This window comes from Neopsephotus bourkii, unplaced genomic scaffold (assembly GCF_033783945.1).
Source record: "Neopsephotus bourkii isolate Nb327-2 ecotype Australia unplaced genomic scaffold, CSIRO-AGI_Nbou_v1 NB_234, whole genome shotgun sequence".
NCBI classification, from domain to species: domain Eukaryota; kingdom Metazoa; phylum Chordata; class Aves; order Psittaciformes; family Psittacidae; genus Neopsephotus; species Neopsephotus bourkii.
In genome coordinates, this window is record NW_026900744.1 from 1,208,911 (window position 1) to 1,225,276 (window position 16,366).

General features: G+C 42.1%; 1 protein-coding gene across 1 annotated transcript in view; it reads left to right on the forward strand.

Moving 5' to 3' along the window:
* The window catches only part of SLC1A7 (solute carrier family 1 member 7), a 59,734-nt gene that overhangs the window by 24,275 nt on the left and 19,093 nt on the right, over positions 1-16,366 (forward strand). The window contains exons 4-7 of the mRNA XM_061344792.1: positions 5,727-5,769; positions 6,569-6,788; positions 10,803-10,902; positions 12,151-12,384. Coding sequence (XP_061200776.1) covers positions 5,727-5,769; positions 6,569-6,788; positions 10,803-10,902; positions 12,151-12,384 — 597 coding nt within the window. The remainder of the gene's footprint in view (positions 1-5,726; positions 5,770-6,568; positions 6,789-10,802; positions 10,903-12,150; positions 12,385-16,366) is intronic.

Consider the following 16,366-nt stretch of genomic DNA (forward strand, 5'->3'; position numbering starts at 1 on the left):
GATGTGTAAGATGCATCCTCCCATGGTCCCTGAGATAGGTCAGTTGTTCGGTCCTGCTGAATTGTTTTGCCCTTGATTTCAGGAGTGCAAACCCTGATGGAGCTCACTGACACCAGCAGGAAAGTATTTCAGATGTACACCCATATGACTAAGGACAGCATTTGTGGCTTCTGGTACAGTAACAGCAGTCAGCAGTCTACACAGCTGATGATGAAATCATGCAGGGACGGGGAAAGGAAACCTGAAAACTTTACAGTTGTCATGTCAACTGCCTCAGACTCCATTTTCACTTTGTACCCTTGCTGTATAGAGTGACAGAGTAAGATCTTAAACACTGAAGTATTAGAATACTGGCAAATACCCAGTCTTAAATCAATGTTCTTGCAAGCTCAGCTGTACTAGTTCAAATTTGAGAGCAGAGTGCCTAAAGCTGGTTTATGCCCAGTACAAATGTAGGCCAATAAAATATTATTAGGACACACATGTAGCAAAACCCCAGTCTGGTGGCTTTAATTCCACAGCATGGGGGACTGCAGCCAAAGACTGTCTGGTGTGGCAGGGATTAGGCACTGATAACAACAGAGTCTGAGAGCAAACCCAGATTTCTGCTGCAGAGCAGAGTGCCTCAGAGGGAATGGGTGTTCTGAATCAAGGAAAAAACATGTGCTGTACCTGTAGCCACTCTTCTGCTAGAGCAGCTGGACTACGTTCTTAAAAGATCTGCAAAAGCTGAGTGCTTTGAGTTAACAGATGTTGTAGTTAGGACTCAGAATGAGTATCTCAGATACTCAGTAGTGTAACTGCAACCAGAACTTGGCCTGTTATTTCTAACAGAAGTTATCTAGGAGCCATACCGGTGGCTATCCCAGTAGCTGCAGGCTAATTTTCTGTGGACAATTCAGCTAACAGCATGAGCAGTAAATCAGTTTAAGTGCTGATATTTGTATCACTACTGTAGTTCTCAGAGTCAGCAACCTTCGGAACAGAGCAAGAGGGCTCCCACAGTCTGAGCTGAAAAATGGGTTCCTACACAATTCAGCTTCCTAAAGCAGCGGCAATCTAGGGGAGTGAAAGTGAGCAACTAGTGTCAGTTGGTAGGATAATTGCTGGGCGACAACAAAGAAGGGAAGAGGACCTCCCACTTTTGGCAGTGGAAAGGTGCTAACTAGTTATATGTGTAATGGGAAGCTCCACCTTCAGAGCTTTCCATATTTGATACAAGTCTTCAGGATTTTCTTCAGATGCCATGGCACAGAACATGTATTGCCTTAGTCATACATAAACATTTGTAATTCAGTACATCCTTGCATCTGAATCCTCTTAGCCCTTACATGATTAGGGAAGCAAGGACTCCAGAATTTGCTAGTAGAATGAACCAGCCTGTGCATCACAGCAGGGTGTAGTCAAAGAAGGTGTTTAGTAGGTCACTTGTGCTTACATGCTGCTGTCACAGCAAATGCAGGCCAGGCACATTGTGCCAGCTGGGGCTTAATGGCCCATAATCCTTAGAAGGTTCACTGAGCTGATACCAAACTGTCATGCGCATTCGCTCTTTTAGCCTGTGTTGAACACACCTGCTCTGTCTGGCAGAATTCCTCAAGCAGAAGATGCTCTGGGAAATGTTCTTCCTCAGGGCAGGCAGTATTTAGCTCTTAAGTTTTTATGTAACCAGAAACTCTGTCTCAATTTCTGTTTTAAAGTCATACCCTGTCTTAGACCTGACACTTGCCTTGCTTGTTGCTTGTACTAGAAAAATGAATCTCAGATCACTTTAAGTTTCCTGTACTATTATTTTGTGTCCTGTGTCTTTTAAGCAATCTGAGAGTAATGCTGGAAGTTTAGAAGTATTTCATCAGCTTAAGCTTTCTTAATGAACACAACAGCATTGCTAGGTGGTGACAGTGATGTATAGCTCAGCTTGATTTATTACTTCATAAGTACGGGCAGTGTCTTTAATTCAGCATATGTCAGGTATAAACACAGTGCCTGTTCTGAGTAGACAGCCTCACTTTATGATCCTGACACCGAATCCATGTAGGTAGATCTTTATTCTGTCCAGAAATGCAGTAAAACTAGCAGAGTTCTGCAAGGGCCAGTGTGATTGCAGGCTGGTGCCTGGAAGATAGGTGGGCAGAGATCAACCCTGCCAGTCATTTTGTAATCGGTTTGGGCAAGTGTCTGGATTTTGTGCTAGACTGAAACTCCCACCCCAGCAAACCTTTGCCCATGCTCAGGGTCAGCGGGCCAGTGACCCACAGGAGGGCTGCCCTGAGGGCAGCTGTGGGGATCCCACCAGTCCTCCTCATCCCAATTCCATGGTAAGAAGTCAAATCCTGCACTACCAGTCTCACTTCTGAAACATTCCTAGGAGATCTCTGCCAAGGCCATCCATCTCATGGCTGGAATTACCAGTGTGCAGGAAAACACACCCCTAAAGCAAGAGTTTCTCAGGTGTTTCTGAAGAGGTCTGACTTGAACCAACAAACACTCCCAGCTGTAGGTGACAGTTTGATACCTTCCTCTCGTTATTTGTCTTTAGTCCCTTAGAGAAAGCAATCCACCATTTGCTCTCTTGAATGTTTTTAATTAACAAAACTAAATTTTGGCTAATACTGGATTCTTTCAATCCAAGTAAACCAGCTTAAAATATAAAATAAGCTGAGGCTCTGGCAAACGCATTCAGGTCAGCCCTCACTAGATAAATTGTGTAACTTTGGTAAGGCTAGTCTCAAACCTGGATCACAGTGCATAATGTATTAAAAAATATTGGGAGAACTCCAGCAGCCAGTATTAAGTGGGTAGTTGTAATTCCTGTGGGATAAAAAATGATAAAGAAACAAAAAGCTTTAATCCTCCACAAATTCATCTAACATTTAATCTAGCTACTAACCAGATGATAATTTCTTTCTCAAGCAGTCTTAATTATTCTTCATTCTCCTAATTAGGACTATAAATCTAAGGGAGAAAGTGGAAATCATCAGCTATTAAATTAATATTTCTTAATAAAGCTACAGCTCACAAGTGACATGCATATTCAGAGCTCTGCAGGAGCCCACGGTGTGGATTTCACATTCACACAGCAGGTCAGAACACAATCATCACACTCTTGTAGCACCTTTAATGTGATCCTTTCAAATCACAAAACAAAGATGATTTTATGCTAATGAAGCCTTTAACAATCTGGCATAAGCAGAATTCCCTTATGAAGCATAATAAGGCAGTTACCACTGCACCTCTCCAGTGCTTCACCCCTCCTATGAACATCCTCTCCATTGTCCAAGCTCCAGCTCCATCCAGCTGTTCTTCAGTTACTCCTCTATGTTGGCCAAGCCCTGGGGCTCAGGCAGACAGACAGCTGTGTCTGCATCTGATAGGAAAGGGATGCGTAGCTGGCTCTTGTCTGTGTGTTGCTTTGGCTATCATCAGCTTTATGGATGATTTGCAGAAATAACCCAATGCTTTGTGCTGTTGTTACCGGGGTGAAAGCTCTGTTGATGGCAGCACAGCACTGCTTACAGTTGTGTAGTGAGTGTTCAATCACTAACCACATCACTACTCTGTGCCTTAAATGTCTTAAGCTAAACCATTCCAATTAAATGAAAATGCATACAAAGGGACTGCATTAATTTAACTAAACCTTGTTAACTTATGATGGCTTCGTTATATAGAAAGAGGGACTAGATGACCTTTAATTGCCCCTTCCAGTCCAAACCATTCTGTGATTCTATATGGCCAAAGCTGCTCCCTCTGCTATCACATGGCTGTAGCATATAGCCATCATAATACCTGGGGCTCTTAAGCAGGACTAGCAAAATGGAAGGAGATGTGTGTACAGCACAGCTGGTGTAGGCTGTTATCCCATGGGAATGCCAGGTAGCAGATCAGACTGCAAGGGGTAGGTAATCAGAACTGCATCACCTCGCTGCGGCAAGGGAAGGCCAGGGCAATTAATGAAGAGTAACTGAAGCGCTGCTCATCGACCTCCTGTCTTGCCTGGTAGTAATTTGTCTGTGTAGGACTAGTTTGCCCTACGGCAACAGCCTTACCAAAATGACATGTGATGCCTTTATGTGGCTTGTCTGCTCTCAGCAGACCAAAAAACCCTCTCATTTTCAGTCTTCTATTTCAATCATCAGACGATACTACTACCCTTTAATTAAAATTCTTCTCCCGCTGCTTTACCCTGAAAAAGTTAATTATTATCCCTTTGTAGCACCTGGTCTCAGTGCCTGATGTTACTGAAACAGAATCTATCTCATCATTTTAAATGTGGCCATAATGTCACATTATGATCACTTAAAACAGCAATAGAATTGTTTTTCCTAAGCCAGTGCTGCACAGTGTGCTCTTGCTGCAATGCCGTCAGCAGCAAGTGTATGTGCTCCTGCAAAGAGGAAAGCAGGGCTAGAAAATGATTCAGTGCCGCATGCATTTCACCATCTATATATCTATATATATTAATTCTCTTTGAAATGTGGACTTTTCACTAACCCTTTTGTGTTGTCCTGGCTTGGGGGTTGAGGACTTGGAATAAAAGGTCTTTTGGATGAAGAATTCAGGAGTTTCTCCTTGCTTAAATATCTGTACATGAAAGCATATAATTGGGTCACAGGCTGTCACTGTCTTCTGCCCATGGGTTTAGAAGCTTTGGGCTGCAAATAAATTAGTTCTAAAAATGATCCTATTAGAATCATCACGCAAATCTTGATTCCCAAATGCTGCCTGGAAATACGTGAGGTTTTAGCTTTTTTCCTCAATTATACCACGATTCCTCTTTGAAGCCTGTAGAGGGTGTGCTCTCCATTTCAAATTCAGATTGAATGTCTTTCTGCGAAGCAGTAATCTAGCTCAAAAGGAAGTTACAAATTAGCTCCAGATATTATTGGGTGAAATGCTGTGGACTGTGATACTCAGAAAGTCAGTAAAGGTTACAAGTGTCCCTTTGGAATTAAACATCTTTTGGTCTCACTGCAGATCTCCTGGTTTATGGTCATTGTCTTCCTCTGTAGCTATAAGCAAAGCTGAAGCTGTGGCTTCACCTCAGTCTTTTGTTCTGAAGCCTCAGAACCATACCAAAAGAAAATTTAGCCAAGAGTGGACATGTCTAATCTCACTTCTTTTAATCAGGAATGGGATCCTCTTTTTGAAAAGCAAACTGTTCTTGACCAAACCACTGCAAAGGCTACACCACCTCCAGTTTTAGTCATGCTTTCATCAGGAGGTATTACAGTTTGTGAATTATCTCACAGGAGTACTTGAAGTCCCAAAGTAGATTACAGCACCCAGGGGTTTCAGGAATACGTCTGTGAACACTGACTCTGTCTTAAACAGCTCATTATCTATGTAGGAAAGACAAAATATGGAATAAAGGAATACTCTTCTCCCCAGTTAGTGCATGGGGAAGGGAATGACAGCAATTATGTGGCCTCAGTTACAACATGGAGACTGCTGCAAAGGCAGAAACTGAAATGAGAGCTCCTGGGTCTCACTCCAGATATTTAGAAGCAAATCCCAAAACTTTGTAAGGAACTGTTTCTCTATTAAGCTTTGCTCAGTCAGGTACAGCTGTATAGCATGAGTAGGAGAGAGGGACAGTCTTCTGCACCCATCCTGCCCTTGCTCTCTAGGAGGGTAAATAACTGATTTACCTCGGGAGATCCAAGACACAGTAAACAGAAGTTGTTCTCAGTTCCATATAAATTATTCTCCTATTTGTTCATTTTTAGGAACATGTTTCCAGCCAATCTTGTTGAGGCCACATTCAAGCAGGTAAGTGGCTATATTCCTTTTACAACTGATGAAAGAGATGACCCAGCATCACATAAATTCATGTATCTTTGTAATACAGAATCCAGATACAGACGCTGCATATTTACTTCAGCTACTGTTAGTACCTTCAGCATTTAGGAATTAAGTCCCTTTCCATTAGCCTCACCAGCCTTGGTACCTGAAGGCATAACAAACAAGCATGAAATGCACAGTTTGACTAGAGAGTGGACACCCACACCTATGTCAGCTCCACCTCCCCCCTGAGCCCAGGTCTTTGAGGACCTTGAGAAAGAACAATTTATGACAGTATGAGCATGCTTTCTCTCAACATCAGACTGCAGTCACAGGGTAGCTGGAATCTCTTTAAGAGAATCTGGTCAGAAAACCTCATCTAAAAGTTCTGAGTGAGGAAGAGGCATAGTTACCTTTACTTCATGGTTACCTTTACTGGGGGAATATTTCATGGGAACCTTATCTCTGATGAGACAAAGAGAATTTATAGTTCTCTTACAGCACTCCTAAGGAGTAATTCCTGATTATGTCTAAAAGGAAAGTAGCTTTACCAGGAGATGATGTGCTTCCTGCATAAAAGTCTGATTATAGGAAACTTTTTTATGGTTTTCCAAAAATTCAACTGTTTTTACAGATTTTAGCAGCATAGGGACAGGAGCTGTCATTCTTGTTTTCATGCTTGTCCCTCTAAAAGGCAGCCTTGTAGGAACAGAACACTTAGGAGATCTCATTAAGCTATTAATTCCTGCTGGGATATTATAATAAAAGCTATTTTGTTTTCTTTCAGTATCGCACCAAAAGTATTCCCATCATTAAATCTAGCAAAGCATCATCTGAAAGCACCACTCGTCGCATTATAATATATGGAGTCCAGGATGAGAATGGATCCAATGTCCAGAATTTTGCCTTGGATATCACTCCCCCTCCTGAAGTGATTTACAAATCAGAGCCAGGCACTAGTGATGGCATGAATGTGCTGGGGATTGTGATATTCTCTGCCACAATGGGTAGGTTTCAGACATTTTTGGTTTATAATCATCCAAGTATCCATTTAAGAGAAAAAGACAACGGGTTCAGGTTTGATTTCTCAATTCACCTTCTATCTAAACTTCACAGGGAAAAAGGCAAAACTGCAGAGCTGTTCTCCTAAACTGTCAATGATAAATGTTCAGAATCCTTGATGATTTTTGTTCCATTCAGGTCTGTTTTCTGTGCATGCACGTACATTCTTTCTGCTTTAATTCTTTTTGCTTTAATTCTTTTCTGGATTTTTTTTAGCTTTTATTTATGACCCATTTTTTCCTGATGGTAAGAAAAGCCACAATAGACTGTGCTCAGAAGAGACAGGAATCTATACCAGGTCAGACCCATGGCCCCTCTTCCGGTATTCTGTTTCACTCTCCAGACAGCAGCAAAAATCCTAGATAAAGTTTCAAGACATTCTGAAGTAAACAAGTCCATAGCAGACTGTTCTCAAAGCCCAAGAAGTCAGTATGCTTCTAATGTCCAGAGCTCCAGGTGTGGTATGACAGGAATAAAGAACCTCCTGCACTGCTCTTGCTTCCAGGGGCATCAGGCTGAGACACCCTCTCATGGCTGTCCTGGCTGGATGTATCATCCATGCAGGCCAAGCAAAACCTGTTCCCAGATCAAGTCCTTGGCCAAAGTTCCTCTCACCAGGCAGAAAATTACTTTAGCCCTAGAACCTGCTATCTGTTGTTCTTACCCATCCTTAGTCACATTTTGCCACATGATTAGTGGAGAGTATAACTGCCACTGTCAGAACCCAACTCAGGTAATGAGCCTCAGTAACATCTTTACTGTGAGGGTGGTGGGATACTGGCACAGGTGAAGCAGGGAAGCTGCGGCTGCCCCATCCCTGGCAGTGTTCAAGGCCAGGCTGGAACAGGCTTGGAGCAACCTTGTCTAGTGGAAGGTGTCCCTGCCCTTGGAAGGAGGGTGGAACAAGATGATCCTTAAGATCCCTTCCAACCCAAACCATTCTAGGATTCTATGACCTTGAATAAGTGAGCTACAAAAGTGTATTGTTATATCAGATTTTATTTTTGCCATCCTGCAATGCTGTTAGTTATATACTATCTAGTAGCTTACCACAGTGGACTCTCAGAACTTCTGCCTGGGTGACTGATTCAGTTTAACTTGCTGGAGGCACATATTGGTGCCATGTGTGTTACATTATGTTTGTGGATTTGGAATAGGAAATTTTAACAAACATGCACTAGTTAATAATAAAGTTCTGATCAAATTTGCGTTATCTAAATGTATACCTGGAAGTTAATCTGCTCAGTAAAGGTAGTTCCACAAAACATCTCTGTGTTTATTATATTATGGTTCATACCAGCACAAGGGGCCAAAAGTCAAGCCCGGAATTAGCAGATTTTCCTCTTTTTTTGGTTTCTCCAGTGGGTGGTGTTCCATTTGCAACATGGCTGGAAACTGGCTGTTGCCCAGTTTGTAGTATATTACCCATAGTACACTGTCACAGCAAACACTATTGCAGTCAAAAAATTACTGGATATGAATGAATTCATTACATGTGCTTACTAGGATCAAGGGCAGTTTTATACTTCTGAACACAGATCATCCATTGTCTTCCCAGAACTGAATGTATTACTTTTACCATGCCCCTAAGTCTTGCTGGCCTGGGGCTCAATGGATGGGAGCTGAGAGCTGGTTTCTTCCTGGCTGAGGTACAGCAAATGACCTGCTGGTACTGCCACGTGTGACTGTATCAGTCACTAACAAACCTGAGACACTAAACCCTCAACACTTGTCATCTACCTGTGGTTATTTCAGTCTGTCATTCTGAACAAGGGATGCAGCCAAGCATTTGTCACTGTCTTCAGCTTTTTGCACCAAAAGAAATGGAAGCAATGAAACAGAAGACATGTGGCTTCAATCTATAAAATAGGAGCATCCTTCAAAAGTGTTTATTTGTTGCAAAAAAAAAAAAGAAAAGCATGCAAGTCTTGTTGCTTTGTAACAGTTTTGCTCACTTTGGCCGAGTCTTATTTTCACAGAAGTCTTTTTATACCATTTTGGGCATAGAAAAACAGCATTCAGGGTGGGTATGAGTTCTTATTACAGTTTCTTTAAGGTCCTTGAACAGCATAAGAATAGCATAAAGGGACAAGAGTTTAGATTTGAGCTAACTCTTTCCCTGAAGCATGAGGTGAATTGCTTAGTCACCTCAGTCCAAGAATAAATCTTCTGCCATGCATGCATTAAAATGGGCAAAGTCTGATAGAGGGAGTGTGAGGTCAAGACCCATGTAAAGCCTTGATGCTATATGACTACCTATAATATCTCTTCTCACACAGTGTGCAGGAATTTCTGTTAGATATTATGGCAGTGGCCAAGCACTGGGACATCTGATCATGTTTTCTTGGAGCATCACACATTATTTATTCATTACAAGGCACATAACTTGGTGCATCAGGGCTGCAGACAGGAGGCCCTAGTCCTGCCCCACCAATAGCCACAGGCATAGGTAGGACAGTATTTTAAAGAGCAAATTGCAATTATTCCTGTAAAATGAAAAAGAAGATATTTTATTGCTTTTGACATTATACAGAATTAGAAGATAAGACTCATAAAACTGCCACCAACCAGGCTAGAGGAGCTGAACTGTATTTAATATCCTAGTGCGAATGATGAGCAAATTGCTCAATAAAAGTGTTGTTTTCTGACCTAAGAGTTGTAGCTTAGATGAATGCTAACAGGCTTACAAACTCACATCTTGAATGCACTGCTATTGTGAAATCCCTGGATGGGAGAGCTGAAAGTCTCCCTCCCTGCCTCAGGAGGGAATTGCCCTGGAAGCAGTGCTGCCAGAGCCGTGGCTCCACATGCAGATGTGGGCTCCAAGGAACAGAGCCTGGGCTCTGCTCAGAGCAAGGACACTGCATACCCAGAGCAAGTGGCAGCATGCACCACACTCATAGCCCCCTCCTTCCTCATGGAACCCCCTTCAAAGGCAGGCTCACTTGGGGCAGATAGTTTTGGAAGTTCTTCTTTGGGCAATTAACTCAATTACTTATAATCCTTTCAGGGAGGGATGGCAGAAAATTAACATAGGAAAATGAGTTCTATTTGTATGAATTATTGGAGACTAAGACCATCTGGAGAATGTATGGTTAGATGACACATCCCAGAGCTGTTTTCCTTTCCTTTCTGAGCACTGGGTGCACATAAATGGGTTTTCTTTGCTTTCATCTTCGCTAGTTAGTCAATATAGCAATTTGGCTTTTCTTCCCATGGATTTGAATTTCCTTATCTTCCCCAAGTTTCCAAAGCCTGACTGATTATGAGGGCTGTTTTTTATTGTGCAGACAGATAAGTACTAAAAATAAGATGGGGAGTCCCTTACTAACAGACTAAACCCCAAATACTGGATTAGCCCCATGAGTGTCTCATGGATGCTGCCCAGTTGTACACAGCACACAGCAGTAAGGCACACTGCAGGCAAACAGAACTTCCTTCACTAGAAAATGTCTCTCAGTTTGTCTTCCATGGATCAACCTGATTTAGTGTGAGGTGTCCCTGCCCATGACAGGAGGTTGGAACTAGATGAATTTTAAGGTCCCTCCCAACCCAAACCATTCTATGGTTCTATGATTCTTTGATCCCTCAGAGCAGGTAAATTCTTCTCAGGGCTCTATGAAAGACAGCTAAGGAAACAGGCTATCAGGGGAGCTAAATCTACAGCACAAAAGTTTGTGCTTCCACAGGGAAACCTTCAGACAACTATAGATAAAAAGCCGCCCAGCTAGGGGAGAGATCCCTGTATAGGGCAAAGCACAAAGCATGTGGCCTGGCTCTCCCACGCTCTTGTGTAAAGTGAGATTTTCAGATACCATATCTCCTTATACATCATGAAGATCTATGTTCTTCCAGTCATCTCTCATTTAGTTGAGTCTGAGTTACAGCAGGGAGGGGAATGCACTGGGGCTTTGCATGAAGGCACCTGAGAAACTGAACCTGAATGCCTTTGATTGCAGGTATAATGTTGGGAAGAATGGGGAACAGTGGGGTTCCTTTGGTCAGCTTTTGCCAGTGTTTAAACGAATCTGTCATGAAGATCGTGGCAGTTGCTGTTTGGTAAGTAACTGTTCTAGTAAGAAAATCAGTATCATTTTTAAAAGAGTAAGGATGTCAGTATCTTTTTAAAAAAGAGTAAGAAAAATTCAATAGAAGAAGATGCACAGAAATCTCATAAACTTATTTCTGAGAAAGGAGGACCTTAGCTTTGCGGGGAATGAGATTTTGAAGGAAGATACACACACACATCCTCACCCTGGCTTGTACTGTCATTTTGACAGAGGCACCCTATGTATTACACCCAAATAATGGAACATGATATAGCTGGGTGTGTATGTGCTGTATGCACCAGGGGCACTGCCAGTTCTTGGCTAGACCTGCCAATCCACCTGCCCCAAAGATCAGAGGAATAGTAGGTGACTGCCAGTAACAAAAACTGGAGCTTAGCACCTTCCCCACACTGCAGAAGGTTCCCCAGTGTTGCTTAGCTTGACATGGAGGTAATCCCATTACCAGCACGAAGCCTTTGTTTCCAGGTACCTGGTCCAGTCTGACTAAGCTGGCTCAGGGAATGATCACTTGTTTAGATGGGTCCAAAGGAGTAGTTATTTCTGGAAGAATGAGGGGGAATTCTCTGGAGATGGCACAGCTGCAAGTGGAAGATGGCTGGATGCTTCCAGATTATTATTATTATTGTTTTAATCTTAGTCTCTTTCAGCACCCATTGCTTTGGTTTAGGTGTGCACAGGAGTGCAACAGTTTTGATAAGGCACCTATCCCACATCCAGTACTGAGGGGGTCCAGAAACTAACTGTTCTTATGCCTGTCTTGCCCAAATCTAAGCTCCCAGGCAGCCCAGGAGCATGTCTAATGCATGTTGGTGTTTCTCCTGTCTTCCAAAGGCTACATAAACATTTGCTTAACAGCTTCCAACTAAAATCCATGAAGAGTTACATGAGCACAAGTGCATGCACAGAGCTTAGGATTCATTTCCCCTCTCCCTAGTAAATGCCTAAAGCTGGAAAGTCAGAGCTGCCTTCTGAACCAAAACATTTTAAAGTCATTCCTAACCAGCACCATAATGTCAGGTGTGCTGAGGAGTACTCCACATAGAAGATTGTTTAGTCCAGTGCTTTGGGCATGCTCCTCAAGTGTGAGAGGGGCTTAGGTTGATAAAACAACAGAATCCAGCTGTGCAGCTTCCAGACAGGCTGCTGTGACTGTATTGCTACTGGAAGGATTTCCCAGCTCATACTGTTTGATGGAAGGGAGCTATCTCCTAATAATGACTGCCTTTCTTTTTCTCAGGTATTTCCCATTTGGAATTGTGTTCCTAATTGCTGGTAAAATCTTGGAAATGGATGACCCTTCAGCCATTGGGAAGAAACTGGGTTTCTATGCCATTACGGTGGTGTGCGGCCTGGTGGTGCATGGCCTGTTTATTCTGCCAATGATGTACTTCTTTATCACCAAGAAGAATCCCATTGTTTTCATCAGAGGGATTCTTCAAGCCTTGCTTATTGCTCTGGCCACATCCTCCAGGTATTGCACAGTTTCTAGACATATACAATATAATACTTACAATCATAGAACCATAGAACGGTTTGGGTTGGAAAGGATCTTAAGATCATTCAGTTCCAACCCCCTGCCATGGGCAGGGACACCTCACACTAGACCACGTCATCCAAGGCTCTGTCCAACCTGGCCTTAAACACTCCCAGGGATGGAGCATTTACAACTTCTTTGGGCACCTTGTTCCAGTGCCTCCCCACCCTCACAGTAAAGAACTTCTTCCTTACATCTAATTTGAACTGCCTCTGTTTAAGTTTAAACCCAGTACCCCTCATCCTATTGCTGCAGTCCATGATGAAGAGTTCTTCTTCTTACTAGATCATTACTACAGCTTTGTCTTGAGACAAGCACACTAGAGCTGTACTGGAGCAGGTATATTTATATCTATCTGAACAATGACCTGTGTCCAACTCACTGGCATAATTTTAAAAGATGTGTCTCTCAACATTTGGAAGTTATGTGGAGCCATTTCACAATAATGTTTGTCACATTGTTTTCCCTTAATTTCAAAAATATTGGACAAAAATGGTTTTTCTTAAAGGACTAGAAAGGAAATAATGTTGGGGTTTTGTTTTCATAAAACAAACATGCTTCTACAAAGTCAATATATATAAGGGACACCCAGTTTGTCCAGCCTTCATCCTTGGTTTTAGTGAAGAACCTCCTAGTTCAGTCATATGGAAACATTTTACCCCTTCTACTCATCTTAGTCTTTGTTTCTTGGTACATAAAGGAAAGGCTGTGGTTGCAAACTATTGTCCAGCACTGGGAAAGTATTTAGCTGTTCTGCTCAAGGAATAGTATTTTTTGCATCCTTTTCAGGGAGGATGTACAAGTTTTAACCATAGCCGAACAAAGGTACAGTGAAAATGGGAAACAGCTTGTGAACTGGTTATGAAAATGACTCCTAACCAGGTAGACTGGTGCATGAGAAAAAAAATCATGTGCTGGGTGGTGTTTTAACCTCTAATTAGGCTTATCTAATTAAGGCAAGCTTTTTTATTAGAGCATAAACAGGTTACAGCTTGAGATGTTGTCACATCCCCAGATTCAAATAAGATGCCAATTTTGCGCTCAGAGATGTTGGTGCTGGAAGAAGCTCTCACCAGGTTCACATTTGACACACTTGACTATCTGCCCTGCTCCTCTAACAATTCTGTTTCTGAAGAATTCTTTTGCTGACAACTCTGGGTTTTTAACCTGTGCTATTCCATTCATTCTCTTTTTTTTTTTGGAACAAGAGAATTTTTCTTTAAAATCTAATCTGAATTTTCTTCTTTGTAGGAAAAAAAAGAGAGAGAAATTTGCTCCTCAGTTTACCTTTAGCATGTGTAGAAGTGTTTGTCCTTTTCTGTTAATAAGCAATAAAAATAACCAACTTTTTCACCAGCGTACATCCCTTTATCAAGGGGGGTTTAATCAAGACTTGACAGATCAGCACATATTCACCATTTCAAAACCAGATTACTATTCTTAATTTTCCTTATGTTGCATCAGCACCGCATTTTGATTTCATAACCGATTTACTAGTCCTTTAGTGGTCTGGACATTTTCAGAGCTTGTGCTATTTTAAGTAGTGATCTCCCCCTCCTATCAAGGCAGTTCATTGTTTCTTCATTGGATTTCATCTCCTTAACTCTGTGGCTCGCTCTGAGAGTATCCAGCCACTTTACAATCATGAAATGCCCTTTTTACAATTGATAATATATTCAGGTCTAGGTTGCTCATGGTATATTTTGAGGTTAGAAATGTTCCAATGCCAGTATCATCAATCAAAGCAATAAAATAAGGCAGACACAATATGTAGTCACCACAGCACACAACCAGATCTACAAAGGGATGCAGGGCTTTGATTCCCTGTTCTACATGAGTGCCTAAGTTGTATTACTACTTGCAGGAAGTCCAACCCTGGAGAAGTTTTAGATCAGGTTTTTTTTTCTCTCATTTGCTTTCAGCAACATAAGGAAAGAACATGCACACTCTGTAGCAAATGTGAGCTACCTCCTTTAAAAGACCCGCATATCACACAGTGATCATCATTGCAAAGCTTAACCTGTAGGCAACTTTCAACCACATAGGATGCCTATAGTTCATCTTGGAACTCAGCTCCTCTTTGGGAGAGGTGAGCTCCTAGGAAAGAGCCCCAAAAGCCAGCATGGCAAGGAGAGCTTGGCAGGCATCAGGCATAGATATAAAGCAAAAACCTCAACCTACAGGACTGATGAGATCGCTGTCTCTCCCTGCTGAGTCTCTTCAATATAAATCAGTCCTTACTTGAGTTTTTCTCCAGCCCCAAGCTGATGTGAGAGTACCCACTGACAGTGGGGAACACATAGAAAATTCAGTTTTCTCTTAAAGCTATGCTGAATTTGACTTTCCTGAACTCCCAGTCCCAGGAAAGCTCCTGTTCTGTAGCAAATACTTTGATACAGTGCTCTCTCCCATTCACTGTGAAGGGAAGAATTCCATATTTATAGGCCCAGAGAGTGATGTAGTTTGGGATCACAGCTCTGGCACCAGCTGGTAGCTCAGCCTGTCAGAATCACCACCAGGTAGGACTTCCTACCAGATTTAGTATCTTTATTATCAGAAGCTATTGTACCACCAAAGTTAAGGTGAATCCTGAGGAAAGGCTCTGAACTTACAGATTTGGGGCTTGGACACATTTGATGGATTTAGCTCTATCTGCCCCTTCTTAAGAGTGTGTATATTTTGCATATCCAGCATAGGCCCAACGTGGTATTTAATGTTCTTCTGCTCAAATAGCAGTGCCTTGTCTAGAGATAGCTGAACTTTTCACCTTCGTTACACTCGAAGGAATGGATACTGCACATAACTGAGCTGTTGCCAAAAGAACATGTACAAATCACTGGGACTGGACAGGAGAGCTATTTCTCCTGACAGTCAACACATCTGTATTTGGTTAAATAATACTTACCACAGGGGCATTATATAACACTCATAATGTGGGTACTGGATTTTCAGATTGTCCTGAAGAAGAGCAGAAAGTTGGGTTTAAGCAAACTGGTGTGTTTCTTGGAGATGTTTATGTGTCAATTCATGACTACCTCTAAAGATAGAAAGAAAACCTGATGAGTATCAGTGTCCTGATACTCATTACAGCTATTTTGTACCTGTGGGGAGCTTTCTTTTTAAGCTAAAAGTCAAACTGCAGGAATCAAAAACAACACCATGAACAAAATCCAAGAATATAGCACAAGGGAACTTGAAAGCCACCAAGCAGCCATCTCCTACTAATGATTTCATTGAATCTGAACATTAATTTGAACCCATTTCCTTTTAGTGAAAGGTTTTGCACCGCATTATCAATCCCCTTATATTTCTCCAGCAACCTCTATCACAGCAGTATTTCAGTTTGCACAGACATTACTGGAGAGGCAGGGACAGAGAAGTTCTCTTATTCTTTTGGTGCATCATTTAGGATGCAATGAAGTAAATCTGTATGACTAGCACCAAGTCCCTGCACCAGTCACCTGGCTAGCCAGCCCTTGAAGCCAGACCCTTGGCCCCAGTTCAGGCTGGCAACAGGCAACCACAGCAATGTTGGCAGCTCCTCTTCACTACAGCAGTAAGGTGTGTACAACACATGCTGTCATTGCCCACCTTGCCCTGCTCTGTGGTGTTGAGGCTGCATCACTGTGGATTTCTGACTTGCTGCTTTCTTCCCCTCACATTGCTCCTGATCGTGTCACCTCTTACTGTACTGAAAAAGCAGTCTACAGCAAAATTCCACTTGAGTTTATCCTTCCTCATTCCAATGGCAAGAGGGAATTTTATTTTTCTAGGTCATCTTTCCATATCGTTAATGAATTAAAGCAGCATTTTCTCAGTGGTACTTCCCATACCATTACAAGAAGCAATTTTCATCTTCTCTGAAGACAAATGATAAAATATAAGTGTTGCAAAGGTTCTGCTGCTTATGAAACACTCA